Raw genomic sequence first — 15,045 nt, 5'->3', positions numbered from 1 at the left:
CCTTTGATTGGTTCTTTTGAAGAGGACGCGAGAAGTTTCCGGCGTCCCTGCGTCAAGGCGTCATTCTGCCACCAGCCGCCACCTTTGCCTGATGCTTCCTTTGCTCAATTCGGCCAAATTGAGTAAAAAGACGTCGTGGCGGTTGGCTAATTCACATCTCCTGCGACCAGCCACATCATCTAGGGCCCGTGGAACGAAGCAGAATCCAGGAACTCATCGTATTGGGGCGTTAAAGCAAGGGAGTATGGAAACGAAATCGTGGAAAGTGGGTAAAGTAGTGTACCGAGTAAACCTATACTCGCTCCATTATCTCATCATCTTACTGGCATAACTAATTACACAAGCTATAATCCTATCCCAATTTATAGGTAACGGTTTTTCCACCCTCCTATCTTACTGTGAGGTGTAGTAACCGTATATAAGCCAGCGATTTGAGAATAGCACACCATTTGGTCACCATTTGGTCCGGGAGACATCTCCCGTCACGCAGGGTGCAGTCGCACCTCCACAGATCTCCAGTATCAGCTCTTGATACTGGTAATGGCTCAAAAGGGCCACCACTTACGAGCTATTCAAGCCCGTGCTACCTTTTGGGTGGCTTCATCTTCATCTTAACACATTCACAAGGGAGACATCTCCCGTCATGCAGGGTGCATTCGCACCTCCACAGATCTCCAGTATCAGCTCCTGATACTGGTAATGGCTTAAAATGGCCACCACTTACGGGCTATTTATGCCCGTGCCACCTTTTGGGTGGCTTCATCTTCATCTTCTCTCTCGAATAGCAAAACAGTACAATCTCCAGTCAAGAATGTAGTACTCGGTGTAGACAGTTCTTATCAACCCAAGACGCTACAGCTTCGACACAGAGCAGGCAGCAGACTACGACCTCATCCAGCTACAACGCTCTCCCACATAGAGCTCCGCGACTCTGGCCTCACTCAGCTCTTTGCTCTGCTCCAGTCTTCGTCTCAACGTCTACGACACTGCTGTATCCAGGACTACTAAATAAATATGAAACTCACTAAACACTGCATCTAATCAACCCAACAACGTAACATAATCGTACGTTACATTGGTGACCCCAGAGAGTTTCGACGATACCCAGCCACGATGGACCACAACATGGACTCTCACTGGACCTCTACTGCTGCTGCTTGCTGTGGACTGCTGCCACCTGTCATGGAACGTTGCCAACACCCTCGCCACAGCTATGATTTTCATCGCGATCTTCTCTGCATTTTCATCTACTATGGCTTGCTGCTCCACGATCGTTACTCACTCATCTGGCAGCTTCATCAGTAACTACGTAATGTGGGATCTACAGCCTGTCCTGCCGACTCTCCGTCGCTGCCAGGGCACTGCTTGTTCTACAGGGGCGCCCACATAAGCTGCTCTTTCGTCAGAGTCATCTACACGTTCACTGCTTTCTGATACTCTGCCGACTCAAGCACCTTGTGCAGTACAGGACTTACAGCTTGCGTTTCCGACTCTTCGTCGCCTCCAGGATAATTCAGCTCTAGCAGTGATTGCCCAGTGCTCTGAATGTCAAAGTGAAGAAATTCAAAGAAGCGCGGGTAAACGGCGGGGGTAACTATGACTCTCTTATGAGAGTCTATTATGAAGGCGCCTATGAAGGCGCCTTCTAGCGCGAGAGGAGGCGAGATTGTCGATGATACCTAATGTCGATGGAGAGGGCATTAACCAACGCCTTCATCGGAGCTTTCCTGCCCGAACTCTGGAGGCCATCAAGAGCCTTAGGCGTCGGGAGGACTACAAACAATTCCTGGTGGAATACACTAGGCTGTTAAGGGAGCGCCCTGTGGAGCAGTCCTCCTCATCGGAGTCATCCAGTGAGGAGGAAACTCAGCCTAGCCCATCGAGGAGTAGTGGGCGGGGGAGCGGTGACGGGTCTTTTGCGGTGGGAGACCCTGAGGCCGCCGAACCTTCCACTCCTTCACCCCGGCAGAGCCCCGGAGATGCCTGGAGGACCACAATTGTGGAATTCCTGGCTTCCCTGGATCCCGGGCAGCCAGGCTGTGGGTGGGGGGAGGAACTACTCGATGAGGCAATCTCCAACTTGTTTGGAGGTAACGGCCAGAATGCGATAAGGATCCTCGAGCAACATGCGCTCGAGGTGACTTCTGCCACAAGATCCGGTGATCGCACATCACAGCGTGCTCCTAGCCACAGACAGAGACCTCCAGGGATCAGCCGTAGTAACCAAGCCCCGGCTCCGACCGGCCGAAAGAGGGAGCGCAGGGCACAGTATAGTCTGTGCCAAAGCCTATATAACAAGAACAGATCTGCGGCTGTGGCGCATGTCCTCTCCGGAGACTGGAGGGTTATACCCTCTGAGGTGGAGCCAAATCGTCTCTTCGAGTTCTGGGGGAACCTCTTCTCTAGGCCCTCGCCACCGGACAACCGGCCTATTGAGCGCGGCTCTGGTCCTGCCGATCAGCATTTATTAGAGCCTATAACACCTTTGGAGGTCCAGACTGCTCTACGGACAAGTAAGGTCTCTGCACCCGGTCCTGATGGGATAACTACGCGTCTCCTCAGGTCCATACCACTCAGGGTCCTCACTAAACTGTTCAACCTGTGGCTAGCTAGCCGCTCCTTGCCACGTCCTTTCCGTGCGTGCAAAACAGTACTGATACCCAAGATTCCTAAGCCAGAAACCCCCTCACACTATCGCCCCATCACCATGTCGTCTACGATAGTGCGGCTGTTCCATAAGATCGTGAACAGCCGAGTTTCTCAAGCAATCAGGATCGACGGGAGGCAGAAGGCATTCATCCCTGTGGATGGATGCGCTGAAAACCTGGCGATCCTAGATGCTCTTCTGGCCGAGGCCCGCGCGCTTAAACATCCAGCGCACCTTGCGTTCCTCGACATGGAGAAAGCTTTTGATAGTGTTTCCCATGCGGCCATCCATCGTGCCATGGAGCGCAAGGAAGTCCCTGAGCCTCTCAGGGATTATATTATGTCGGGCTATGATGGCGCCTCGACTGTCATTTCCAGCCAGAAGGAGAAATCGAGGGTAATCCCTGTGACTAGGGGAGTTAAACAGGGAGATCCCTTGTCCCCGTTTCTTTTCAACTTGGTGATTGATGAGGCAATCACCAATGCGAAGAAGTTGGGGTTGGGGATTCGTCTGGGGGAGGAAAGGGTGTCAGTACTAGCTTTTGCTGACGACTTGGTCGTGGCAGCGGAGACGCCGGCCGGCCTTCAGGCGTTGATTGACGTGATATGTGACACCTTGAGTGGCGCTGGCTTGAGGGTCAACGCGGGAAAGTGCCGATCACTGAGCTTACAGATTGATGGGAAGCGCAAGAAGTGGTATCTCGCGTCACAAACGAGATTCCACGTCGGAGGCGCACCCATGGATTCTATTGGCATCAGTGACGAGTACAAGTACCTGGGTATTCTCGTTGGTGCCGGTGGCAGGGGCCACTCCTATGGCTCTATGTTTGAGGAGGGGATAGTTAACATCACACAGGCCCCCCTCAAACCCCAACAAAGGTTATACGTGCTGAAGCACCATCTCATTCCTAAAATGAACCACCGTCTTATTCTGGGTACGGTGTTTAAGACCCAGCTAACGAGAATCGATCGGAGGATGAGGCAGGCTATTCGTAGCTGGCTCCGTCTTCCACACGACACCCCAAATGCTTTCTTCTACACCGACTGGAAGGATGGTGGTCTTGGGATGCCTGAGTTTGTCTCGTCAATCCGGCTACATAAGAACAGGCGTTTCAGTAATCTGCTGGAGTCGGCTGACCCAACGGTCCGGGCAGCGGCCCTTCTACCGGCCATCCAAGATAAGATGCGCCGATGGATTGGCCCGGCCTTGATTGATGGTGAGCCGGTAACCAACAGAGCTGAGTGCTCTCGGACTTGGCGAGAGCGGCTCTACCGCACGGCCGATGGTGCTGGACTGAGATCCTCGTGCGAGGTTCCCTCTTGCCTGAGGTGGATCTCGTCCGGCACCCCCCTTTTGAGCGGTGGGGAGTTCGCTCACGCTGTCCAGGTGAGAGCTAACGCTTTGGCCACGCCGTCAAGGGCCGCTAGGGGTCGCCCAGGTGCCAGCGGCATGTGTGATACATGCAGGAAACCTGGCACCCTTGGGCACATCTCACAAGCATGCCCAAGGACGCACGGAGCACGGGTGGTACGTCATGACGATATCACCCGGTTCGTAGCTGGTTGTCTGAGACAGCGAGGGTTTGAGGTGGTGAGGGAGGTGCGGATACCCGATGGAGGGACCTTTTGCAAGCCGGATATCATTGCTTGCAAAAGTAACGAGGCCATAATTTTAGACACCCAGGTCTCGGCTGACGGCTTCCCACTCTCCCGGCCACACCAGAGCAAATGTGACCGGTATGGCACCCCCGAGATCCTTCAGTGGGTCCGGGATTACACCGGTGCCAATGCTGTCTCTGCCTCTTCAATTACTTTGAATTGGAGAGGTGGGTTCAGCATCGAGAGTGCCCGTGTTCTGAAAAGGTTGGGCTTGACCAGCGGAGACTTGGAGATCTGCTCCGTAAAAGCCCTAACCTGGACCTATTCCATCTATCGTATGTGGTCCAAGAGCACGGGGAGGGGTTGATCATGATCACCCCTGGACGGGCATGGGTGGACTTCCCTTGTGCCCCGAATCCCAAAAGTATCAGGGTGAGTGGACTCCGGGCTAAGCCTACGGACGTCATCTTGGGGAACCACTTCTCCAGTGGCTTTATTCTGGAGATGGTGAGTGGCTTGACCGAACCCGTGAGAGGATAAGCTACGGCTGGAGGGACACATGTGCGCATGTGTTCCTGTCTTCTCCGGGGACTTGACTAGTTCAAGCCAGGCATGCCCTCCCCGTGACTTATTTTGTTCATGCGCGCATGACATTAAACTTGATCCTCTCCTTGTGAGAGGAATTCATTCTTTTAGTGGCATGCCATTTTATGTTATTTGTGTTATATTTTTATACCATCCTCTTTTTTATATCTCCAGGTGCATTTATTTTTATTTTTGTTTAGCACATAAGTAGGCCACGACATTAGTTTTATTTTGTTTAAGTTGTAATATGTTTTTAGGGTTAGATGCTGCGGGGCCTCGCGGCCCATGCCTTGTGGCTGGGTCGTGGGGCTCTATAGCTAGAATAAAACCCTTTTCCCCCCCGAAGTGGCAAGGGGAGTAAAAGGGAAAAAAAAAAAAAAAAAAAAAATAGCCAAATGCCTCGTCATCTAATTAGTGACGTGCATGAATGGATTAACGAGATTCCCACATATGGAGATTCCCAACGATTCCTCGATGTCCTAACTACATGTCTACATTACCTCCTATTGTCCTGGTGCCCGAGCCCATCCGCCCCGGATCTAAATGCTCCGCCAGCGACCAAAGGACGCAACAATCATGCACATTCTTCTCTCCTCCTACACAGAGCTTGTCCACACACTGCCTACATCTTTTGGTACCGGACTACATGTACCACAGCGACCCAGGGAACAGTAGCCTCGTATTTTTTGTTATATAGTTTTCTTCCATTTCCTGGCAGGGGGAATCCTGTAGCGAGTAAACCTATACTCGCTCCATTATCTCATCATCTTAATGGCATAACTAATTACACAAGCTATAATCCTATCCCTATTTACAGGTAACGGTTTTTCCACCCTCCTATCATACTGTGAGGTGTAGTCACCGTATTTAAGCCAGCGATTTGAGAATAGCAAAACAGTACAATCTCCAGTCAAGAATGTAGTACTCGGTGTAGGCAGTTCTAATCAACCCAAGACGCTACAGCTTCGACACAGAGCAGGCAGCAGACTACGACCTCATCCAGCTACAACGCTCTCCCACATAGAGCTCCGCGACTCCGGCCACACTCAGCTCTCTGCTCTGCTCCAGGCTTCGTCTCAACGTCTACGACACTGCTGTATCCAGGACTACTAAATAAATATGAAACGTACTAAACACTGTATCTAATCAACCGAACAACGTAACATAACAGTACGTTACAGTAGCATACGAGCAGCAACGGACTGGTAGGTTCACATTCCACTGATTAGGTCAGACGTTCTGACTCCTGCTAGTGTTCTATAGCAGTCGAGTGAACGGGGAAATATCTTGCCAGTGTTCAGGGCAGTTTTCCCATAGAAATTCGTGGGAATTTCGTGTCATCGTGTTTTCCGCCATCCGTGTACGAACGCATCGCTTCACCAGTCAGAGGTGTACGAAGTGAGCCGGGTGTCGTGCAGGAGGTTACGGAAAACGCGCCGAGACATCCCTGTACGAACGCCACCGTGCGAGGCTATACCAGTTAGCCTAGCTGCCGTGACCATCACCTACAAGCAAGGGGCCTGTGTATGGTGGGACACTTGGGTGTATGGATGTGAGCCGGCTGTGTAAATGAGAGTAAGTACCTTGTGTGTGTTCTGGTGGTTATTCTCTTAGCCTGAATTCACAGCTAGGTGTTCCGTCCCATTGTCCACCAAGCACCCGGAGATGTGAGGAAAAGTGTGGGCGCATAAGATTTTCACCCTTATTGATATTATTGTCAGTCCCAAAGAGATTTAGCCCTTGTGAGGGGTGTACACACTGGAACAGAATATACATAGATTAGCCAAGGACTGTGAGGGATGTCCTAGTAATTTATATTCCACTCTGGTAGAATTTAGGGTAATGCATTCTTGATGATTATTTTGTTCCATGTGGTGTAATCTTTTTGCAGGAGTGAGAGTTCGGTACCGGTTATTTTAGTGCACAAGTAAAGAGTGTGTGATACCAGGGATTCCTGGCATTTGATTATAGTGGAGTACTCCCATAGTGCAGTTATTTCTCATGTTGTGTTTCCAGGGCTGTGACAAGTGTGGATATATATATATATATATATATATATATATATATATATATGTATATATATATATATATATATATATATATATATATATATATATATATATATATATATACATATATACATATATATATATATATATATATATATATATATATATATATATATATATATATATATAATATATATATATATATATATATATATATATATATATATATATATATATATATATATATATATATATATATATTATATATTACAACAGTTTTGGATGAGGTGAAAACAAACTTTCAACACAAGACAGAACTCGAAACAATGGGTATAATATTTTGTAAGTTAAAGAGAAGAATGGAAGTAACTGCAAAGGGCCTATTGGCCAATATTTCTTGATGCTTCTATATTGGTGCGGAGTCTTGAAGTGGGTAGAATATAGTTGTGCATTAATTGGTTGTTGATGGTTGTAATCCATCATACACTGAAATTTGCACACAAGTGGCAGTAAAAAAGCTAACCAAACCCCCTAAAAGTAATCAAGCGTACTTTTGACATTTAGGAAAAGAAGGATGTCATTCAATTGTATAAATCTCTTGTGTGCCTCCACCTGGATTATTGCATACAGGCATGGAGACCTCATCTTCAGAAAGAAATAGCTACATTGGAGAAAGTTCAACACTGGGCAACAAAAAACATTCCAGAACTAAGTCAACTCTCATACCAGGAAAGATTGAGGGCCAAAGGGCTAACAACATTGCAAACCAAGGCTGATAAGACTAATCTCATCGAAACGTTCAATAAACTGAACAATTTGGAGGAGTTGATCCAGACAACTTTTTCAAAAAGTCAGACGTAACACAAACAAAGAGCAACAGTTTCAAGCTCAACAAGCCACAATGTAAGCCTGAGAACAGGAAATGCTTTTTCGCCCACAGGGTTATAAATCCATGGAACCGCCTACCTGACAAAGCCGTAAATGTTAAAACTCTTCCTGTCCTCATTTAAACCACTAGAATGTTAGTGACCCTCCGGTAATAAAAGCTCAGACAAGCATGGACAATAGACCCGGGTTTATTGTCATATGGGGTCATACAGGGATCGGGCTCGAATCCCCATGACCTTATTTAAGAAGTATTTATTTTTGTTACGACTCAAAACACCCAACGACTCGAAGATGTAATTTGGAGACAGGGAGACGAAGATGAAGGGAGACAGGCAGAGCGACTGTCTACCTTCTTACAGGTTGGGGTTCAATCAACGACTGTTAAGTGGTTGGACACCATTCCTTCCCACCGTCCTATCACATATTCTTATCTTCATATCCCTTCTATGTGCTGAATAGTTGAAATGGCTTAGTGCTCTCTCCTAATAATTACCCTACGACGCAAAAAGAATCCAATGATTTTTTTTAAATTATATTTTTTCATAGTTTTTCCGCAGTTTTACAGCTATTCACAACAGTATCATGCAGCTGGTTCCTGGCACACCGTGTACTTGCCCTCTTGTAGTCTAGGGGAGCTACACAAATGCACATGTACCTAAATTTCTTAATACAAAAATTTTCGTAATGTGGCTTTTTCTGAGAGTTATGGAGGAGTGGAGAGAGAGAGAGAGAGAGAGAGAGAGAGAGAGAGAGAGAGAGAGAGAGAGAGAGAGAGAGAGAGAGAGAGAGAGAGAGAGAGAGAGAGAGAGAGAGAGAGAGAGAGAGAAAGAGAGAGAGAGAGAGAAGGGGGGGAGGAAGAGGTAGAGATACAGCGAGAGAAGGTCAATTAACAGATATTCAATGAAACATGCAGAGACATAAAGACAAGTAGACAGTCAGAAAGAAGGATGTGTTGACCTAAGATGGTATGCAGTATATATATGTGTTTCCATATATCATCATAATTTCTCATATTTTTTTATTTTGGAAGGATGCCGGGTACCCCATCCAGTTTTTAACAGTAAATTGATTATTTGGGAATTATTTGACTTAATAGAATTAAACATATACTACTATGAGAAAAAAAAGAAGAAAAATATGTAAATTTGAACAATAACGGCGTTTTCTCAATAGTCAAAGAAAACAAACCCGAGAATTACTTAAGTGCTCCACTCTCTCACTCAAGAACGACAAGAAAGGTTATGTAGAGAAATATAAGCGATGGAACTACAGTTGTAAGAATCATATAAAATCCAGGAGGGACAAAGCAAGCAAATTGAAATAAGTGAAAACGAGTTTAACCAAACTATTTATTCTTCTATCCAAAATATAAAACAAAACCTACATCTAGAGTTGGGCCCATGAGCAGAGAAAATTGAATTTTTCACTGATTACAAGAAAGAAAGAAAAAAGAAATTAATTAAATACTGATGATACAGTAAGACTGTTTGAACTCAGTAAACCCTTAAACACACTAATGAGAAAACCCTAACCCTGAGATGCTGGACTTTGAAGTAACCATTGACGGCATGCACATGCACAACTTCGCAGGCCCAGATTTCTGGAATTCCATATACACTTTAGAATTGAAAAAAACTATCAAATGCTCTTAATATTATATGGAGACGATGCCCAGATTCAGGTGTTTTCCCCGTTACACTTAAACAGCAGAGATCGTGCCACTCCACAAAGTGGTGATAAAGGAGACAAAAAGTTATAGACAACATCACACTACACCTTTAACATCACACACCATAAAAATCTTCGATAGAATGATCAGAAGAAAATAAACTCATGAAGTCACAACATTTGCATAACCCTGGACAACACGGGTTCAGAACAGGGCGTGCCTGCCTCTCACAACTGCTACAACACTAAACCTAGCTATACATGCCATGGAAGACAAGCAAACGGTAATTTAATATATATACAGTCTTTGTGAAAACTTTCGACAAATGTGAAACATTTTCGACAATTGTGTTTTTGCACACAAAATGCACTCAAAAATAATTACTGGCATGGTAGGAAAATGGATATCAAATTTCCTAACGAACAAAACCCAAAGAGTTAGAGTTAGCAAAGTAAAATTATGATCTTCCACCATGAAAAGCTTCATCCCATAGACTACTATGATTCCTCCAGTACGTTTCCTCATTCTCATTTCGGACACAAACTGCAGTGCCATAGTTCTGTAATTTGTTTTCTTTACCAATAAAGAAAATTACGTTTTCGTTCCAATTTGCATTTTTTTTTTTTCGTTTTATTCTTGGCATGTGACTTGAGCATATGTCTAGTGATGATGTGTCTGTTCTCTTGAGGCATTGGCGAAGAATTTAAGTGTCTAGCTGTTTTAGTCAGCTACTTTATGTGAGGGCATTGTTTTTAGTTCCCAGTAAGTTAGTTTATTATTAAACGTGTGTTTGCAGAATTCCGCCTTTTGGATTTGTGACTGGCTGTTCAGGCTTATTGTTCCCACTTGTCTGAACTTCAGTTAGGTTGTTATCTGAGTTACATTTGTAATTATATTCCGTATCAGTTCATTATCTATTCCGAAAATAAGGTCTAGGGCATTTTCTATCTGATTGGTTCATCTGTTTGTTGGTTAAAGGTAAATGTGTCACATAATCCTGGAACTCACTATGATTCCATTCACCTGGGGTCTAGGAGACTCGATCCGCGGACCTCCCGTGTATGAGCCTGAAGCTCACTATGACATTACGGTATTTGTCACATTTTTTCCAGTTTAAGTGCCTTAAGTTGTGGCCAGCGAGCAAGATGATGTTTGGGGTTAGGTTTCTGAGCTTTTGTTAGCGGTATTTTACTTCTATTAGTTGGTCTTCAAACTGCTAAGACCTTGCAGCTGCTGAATAGTATACAAGGACGACAACAACTACATTTAGAACTTCTATCTTGATTATCAGTATCTAATTCAAGCACTGACTGACGCCTTAAAATGTTAAAACTGAGATTTAATCTGATAATAAATTTGGAATTGTTGTGAATATCATACTTGCATAGCCTTGACTTTGATGAGGTCCTTAATGCGGTCGACGATGGTAAAAAAGCCTTCCTCATCACAACTGCCGATATCCCCAGAGTGGAGCCACCCTTCACTGTCAATGGTCGCTGATGTGGCGTCGGGTTTACGGTAATACCCAGTCATCATCTGTGAGAGAGGAATGAAGACTTTTTAATTCTGGTTGTAATTAGTTTACAGCTGTTATCTAATATTTAACTTATTTAAATTAATTATTTCTATATGATTTTATGACATTAAAATTACTCCTTTGCAGATTAACATGTCAGTCTGTATGTCTATTTCTTTGTCTGAGGATGGTGACCTTTGCAGGGGGGTGGTCTGGAGTACGGGACTGTTATTGGCTGGTTGGGGTCAGTAATATTGGTCCTATTAAAAGGGGGGGGGGGGTTGAGAGGTGTGACATAATAATTATCTCCTTCAAAGTCAGTGGTTTGTGACTAGCAAACACCCTAGATTTTTTGACTCTATATTTTCTGAGAGAGAGAGAGAGAGAGAGAGAGAGAGAGAGAGAGAGAGAGAGAGAGAGAAGAGAGAGAGAGAGAGAGAGAGAGAGAGAGAGAGAGAGAGAGAGAGAGAGCGAGAGAGAGCGAGCGAGAGAGAGAGAGAGAGAGAGAGAGAGAGAGAGAGAGAGAGAGGAGAGAGAGAGAGAGAGAGAGAGAGAAGAGAGAGAGAGCGAGAGAGAGCGAGAGAGCGAGCGAGCGAGAGAGAGAGAGAGAGAGAGAGAGAGAGAGAGAGAGAGAGAGAGAGAGAGAGAGAGAGAGAGAGAGAGAGAGAGAGAGAGAGAGAGAGAGAGAGAGAGAGAGAGAGAGAGAGAGAGAGAGAGAGGAGAGAGAGAGAGAGAGAGAGAGAGAGACGAAGGTAAGAGAAGTAATGATAGGGGGTATGTTGGGGAAAGGAAAGAGAGAGAGAGAAGAAGAGAGGGAGGATAGTGGAGAGGGGACGAGAAGGTGGAAAGGTAAGAACGGGGGGGGGGGTGAGAGTTGTAGAGAATACGGAAGAGCTGAGAGATTCAATAAGATTGACAGAAAGGGAGAGAATGGGAGATTGGAAGAGAAGTGTGAGAGGGGGATGTTAAGGGGAAAAGGCAGGGAGAGGGTAAGAGTGGAAGAGAGAGGGGGCTATAGGGAAAGAGGGAAAGAGAGATGGGTAGGGGTGAGGGGGAAAAGAAAGGGCTAGAGGTGAGGGGAAAAAGGGTAGGGTGAGTGGGAGAGAGGATTAGAGAAGGAGAGATGAGAGGGGGACTTAATTTGGAGAGAGATGGGAGGGGGAGTTAATTTGGAGAGAGATGGGAGGGGTGACATGACTGGTAAGAGAGACCCGAGGGCAGCCGGATGCTTCCTCTAGGGTGCAGCCTCAGTCGCTTGGCTATACTCACCCAAACTTGCAGGGAAAATGGTTTGGGTAAAGGACGGACATAGGCTGGTCAGGAAAGATATAAATTAAAGGCTTTAAGAAATATCAGCCTGTATCAGACTATCAGCCGGTAAATCAGGTTGTTACTGGAGTGGGAAGATATGGGGAATGTCCAGACTCACAAACATGGAAACCCATTCCGACCAATCATCAGCCAGATACCTACGCCCACGGTCAGACTGGCTAAGAGATCTTTTTTTTGAGCTATACACAAGAGTTGCTATATTCTTTTACAGCCACTAGTACGCGTAGCGTTTCGGGCAGGTCCCTGGAATACGATCCCCACCGTGAAGAATCGTTGTTACAACCAAGTACACATTTTATTGTTGCATTAAACAGAGGCTACAGTTAAGGATTTGCGCCCAGCAAATCATCCCCGGCCTATATACGAACCCATGACAAAGCGCTCGCGGAACGCCAGGCGAGTGTCTTACCACTCAACCCGTTCTCACACTTTCGTATAGTCAATATTGACTTATTAAATACGTGCATATGTGACATACTAATTTATTGTGAATATTTTAGTTTACCTTGAAAAGCTTAATAGAAGACACCGACCTTACCTAACCTTCTTAGGATGTTAAGATAAGCATCTTATTGCTTCGTAATTACAATTATTACCTAACCTATTATAGGTATATAATGCTTCGTAATTACAATTATTACTTAACCTATTATAGGTATAGGTTAAGTAATAATTGTAATTACGAAATTAAATTATATACCTAACCTATTATAGGTATATAATGCTTCGTAATTACAATTATTACTTAACCTATTATAGGTATAGGTTAAGTAATAATTGTAATTACGAAGCAATAAGATGCTTATCTTAACATACTAAGAAGGTTAGGTAAGGTCGGTGTTTTCTATGAAGCTTTTCAAGGTAAACTAAAATATTCACAATAAATTAGTATGTCACATATGCACTTATTTAATAAGTCAATATTGACTGTAAGAAAGTGCGAGAACGGGTTGTACCACTACACCATGGAGACTGTCAATTCTTTCAATGTCAATTCTGAATGCTTTCCTAACTCCATACTTGCCACGTGCCTAGCCTTGAACCTCAAAAGTAATTTGTGGACTTAATAATTTGTAATTTGTAATTTTAGAGGTCACGGACATCAAGAGGAGTGTCTCCTGGTATTAAGTCACAGTTCGCTAATGTCCTTGTGGATGAAACTATTGGAATGGTGATGAACAGAGTTTATCGGAATCCAGCTTGTACTCCCCGTGACATCCCAGAAGGCACACTTAGTTAGTTACCCGAAACATGTACTGAAGAGGCACCCTTCCTGAGTCCTGATGGGCGCATGTATAAACAAGTAGATGGCATCATTATGGGTTATCCCCCATGGTGTCCTATTTTTTAATTTGACAATTTGAGTTCTATCGCACAGAAAGTCCATGATGACATGAGCCTAAACCTGTGTACCTACTGTAGATACGTAGATGACATATTCCTGGAGGTACTTGATATTGAGCATTTGTTTCAACTTAAGGATGCATTCCAGCCAAGCTCAGTGAGTTGACACCAGTAATCAATATCCAGAAGAATTCCACTTCGATCATACAGGTATTTTCTAGTCCTGCATTGATCCAGACAAAAGATGACAAACCAGGCGGACAACTAGACGAGTCAGACAACAATCACCTCACCCTATTCTTTGGTGCTCCCTACGATTTAGGGGGTTAGGTGAATCATAAAGTAAGGTGGACCCACACTTTGAAATGTCTAGATTTCTCCTTGTAAGCTCAGTATACCTGTTTCAGTTGAACAGAGTGTATTATGGAAAATTTCACTTTCCATATCTATATTTTATTTCAGAATCATATCTACTGATGATTTAAGGATCATCAGTATCTTCATCAGCACCTTCATGACCATTTGGTCAAGTACACTGTTGAGCTCAATGTCTATATAACATTGTATATATGATCACAAGAATCTAGAAGCTTCCTGAATATCAAAACATATTGCTGGAACCGAAATAATAGCTTCCAGTGATGTAATTTCAAAATCCTTAATAAAGTACAAAGTGTATTATAAAGTACTGTTAATGATCTTTAAATCCACCTACGTGTTTATCTTGTGATATAACGTTATCACAATAATCAGTCTAAATAAAGAACATAATCATTTTATAATCATTGCCGGCACCTCCACCGAGGAGGGGACGCCACCAGCAGATGCCAGGGGAGGGGGGAGGGGGGGGAGAATCGTCACATCCCTCACCAGGCCTGGTGTTTACATCCAAGGAGTGCAGACGTGTGAACAGCTCGAGACATTTTTCAGCTAGATATTTACACACAAACTAAATAGAATCGTCAGTGATAGCTCCCTGAATGCTGGAAGAGTTTCTGAATTGTATATAGAGAGGAATTCCTGGTACATTTATCCAGAATAAGAGTATGGAGGACCACCAACTAGTGAGAGCCCATTACCACCTCATCTACCAAGTGAGATGCAACAACGTGCACTCCATATCTGATCAAGCTATTCAAATCATTTACAACAATGCTGTGTCATCGAAATCATTATCATCAAGCTGCTAAACCATCATCAAAATACTGAGTCTGGTCTCAGCAAGAGACATCATCTGGCTACTGTCAGATAGACTCCAGTTCTTAATTCAGGATAAGTTATTATTAATTGTTTTAGAGCTTAAATTGGCAAATTAAATGCAAAGACATTAATATGCATCCATATATAAATTGAGAGTCGTTAGGCAGCGAGACAACGCCTCATTATCTAGTATGTTCTGACTCTTTTCAGTGATTGAATTTTTTATATTGCTGAATCCATTATATAATCATTTGTTT

General features: G+C 44.4%; 1 protein-coding gene across 1 annotated transcript in view; it reads right to left on the bottom strand.

Annotated features, from left to right (window-relative positions):
* Positions 1 to 10,755: 10,755 nt before the first annotated feature.
* Positions 10,756 to 15,045, bottom strand: part of LOC138356517 (probable 4-coumarate--CoA ligase 3) — a 159,145-nt gene continuing 154,855 nt past the window's right edge. Inside the window, exon 5 of the mRNA XM_069312672.1 lies at positions 10,756 to 10,932. Within this exon, the coding sequence (XP_069168773.1) occupies positions 10,771 to 10,932 (162 nt within the window). The 3' untranslated portion in view covers positions 10,756 to 10,770. The remainder of the gene's footprint in view (positions 10,933 to 15,045) is intronic.

Source organism: Procambarus clarkii, chromosome 73 (genome assembly GCF_040958095.1).
Source record: "Procambarus clarkii isolate CNS0578487 chromosome 73, FALCON_Pclarkii_2.0, whole genome shotgun sequence".
Lineage (NCBI taxonomy): Eukaryota > Metazoa > Arthropoda > Malacostraca > Decapoda > Cambaridae > Procambarus > Procambarus clarkii.
This window is presented reverse-complemented; position numbering and strand designations above follow the sequence as displayed.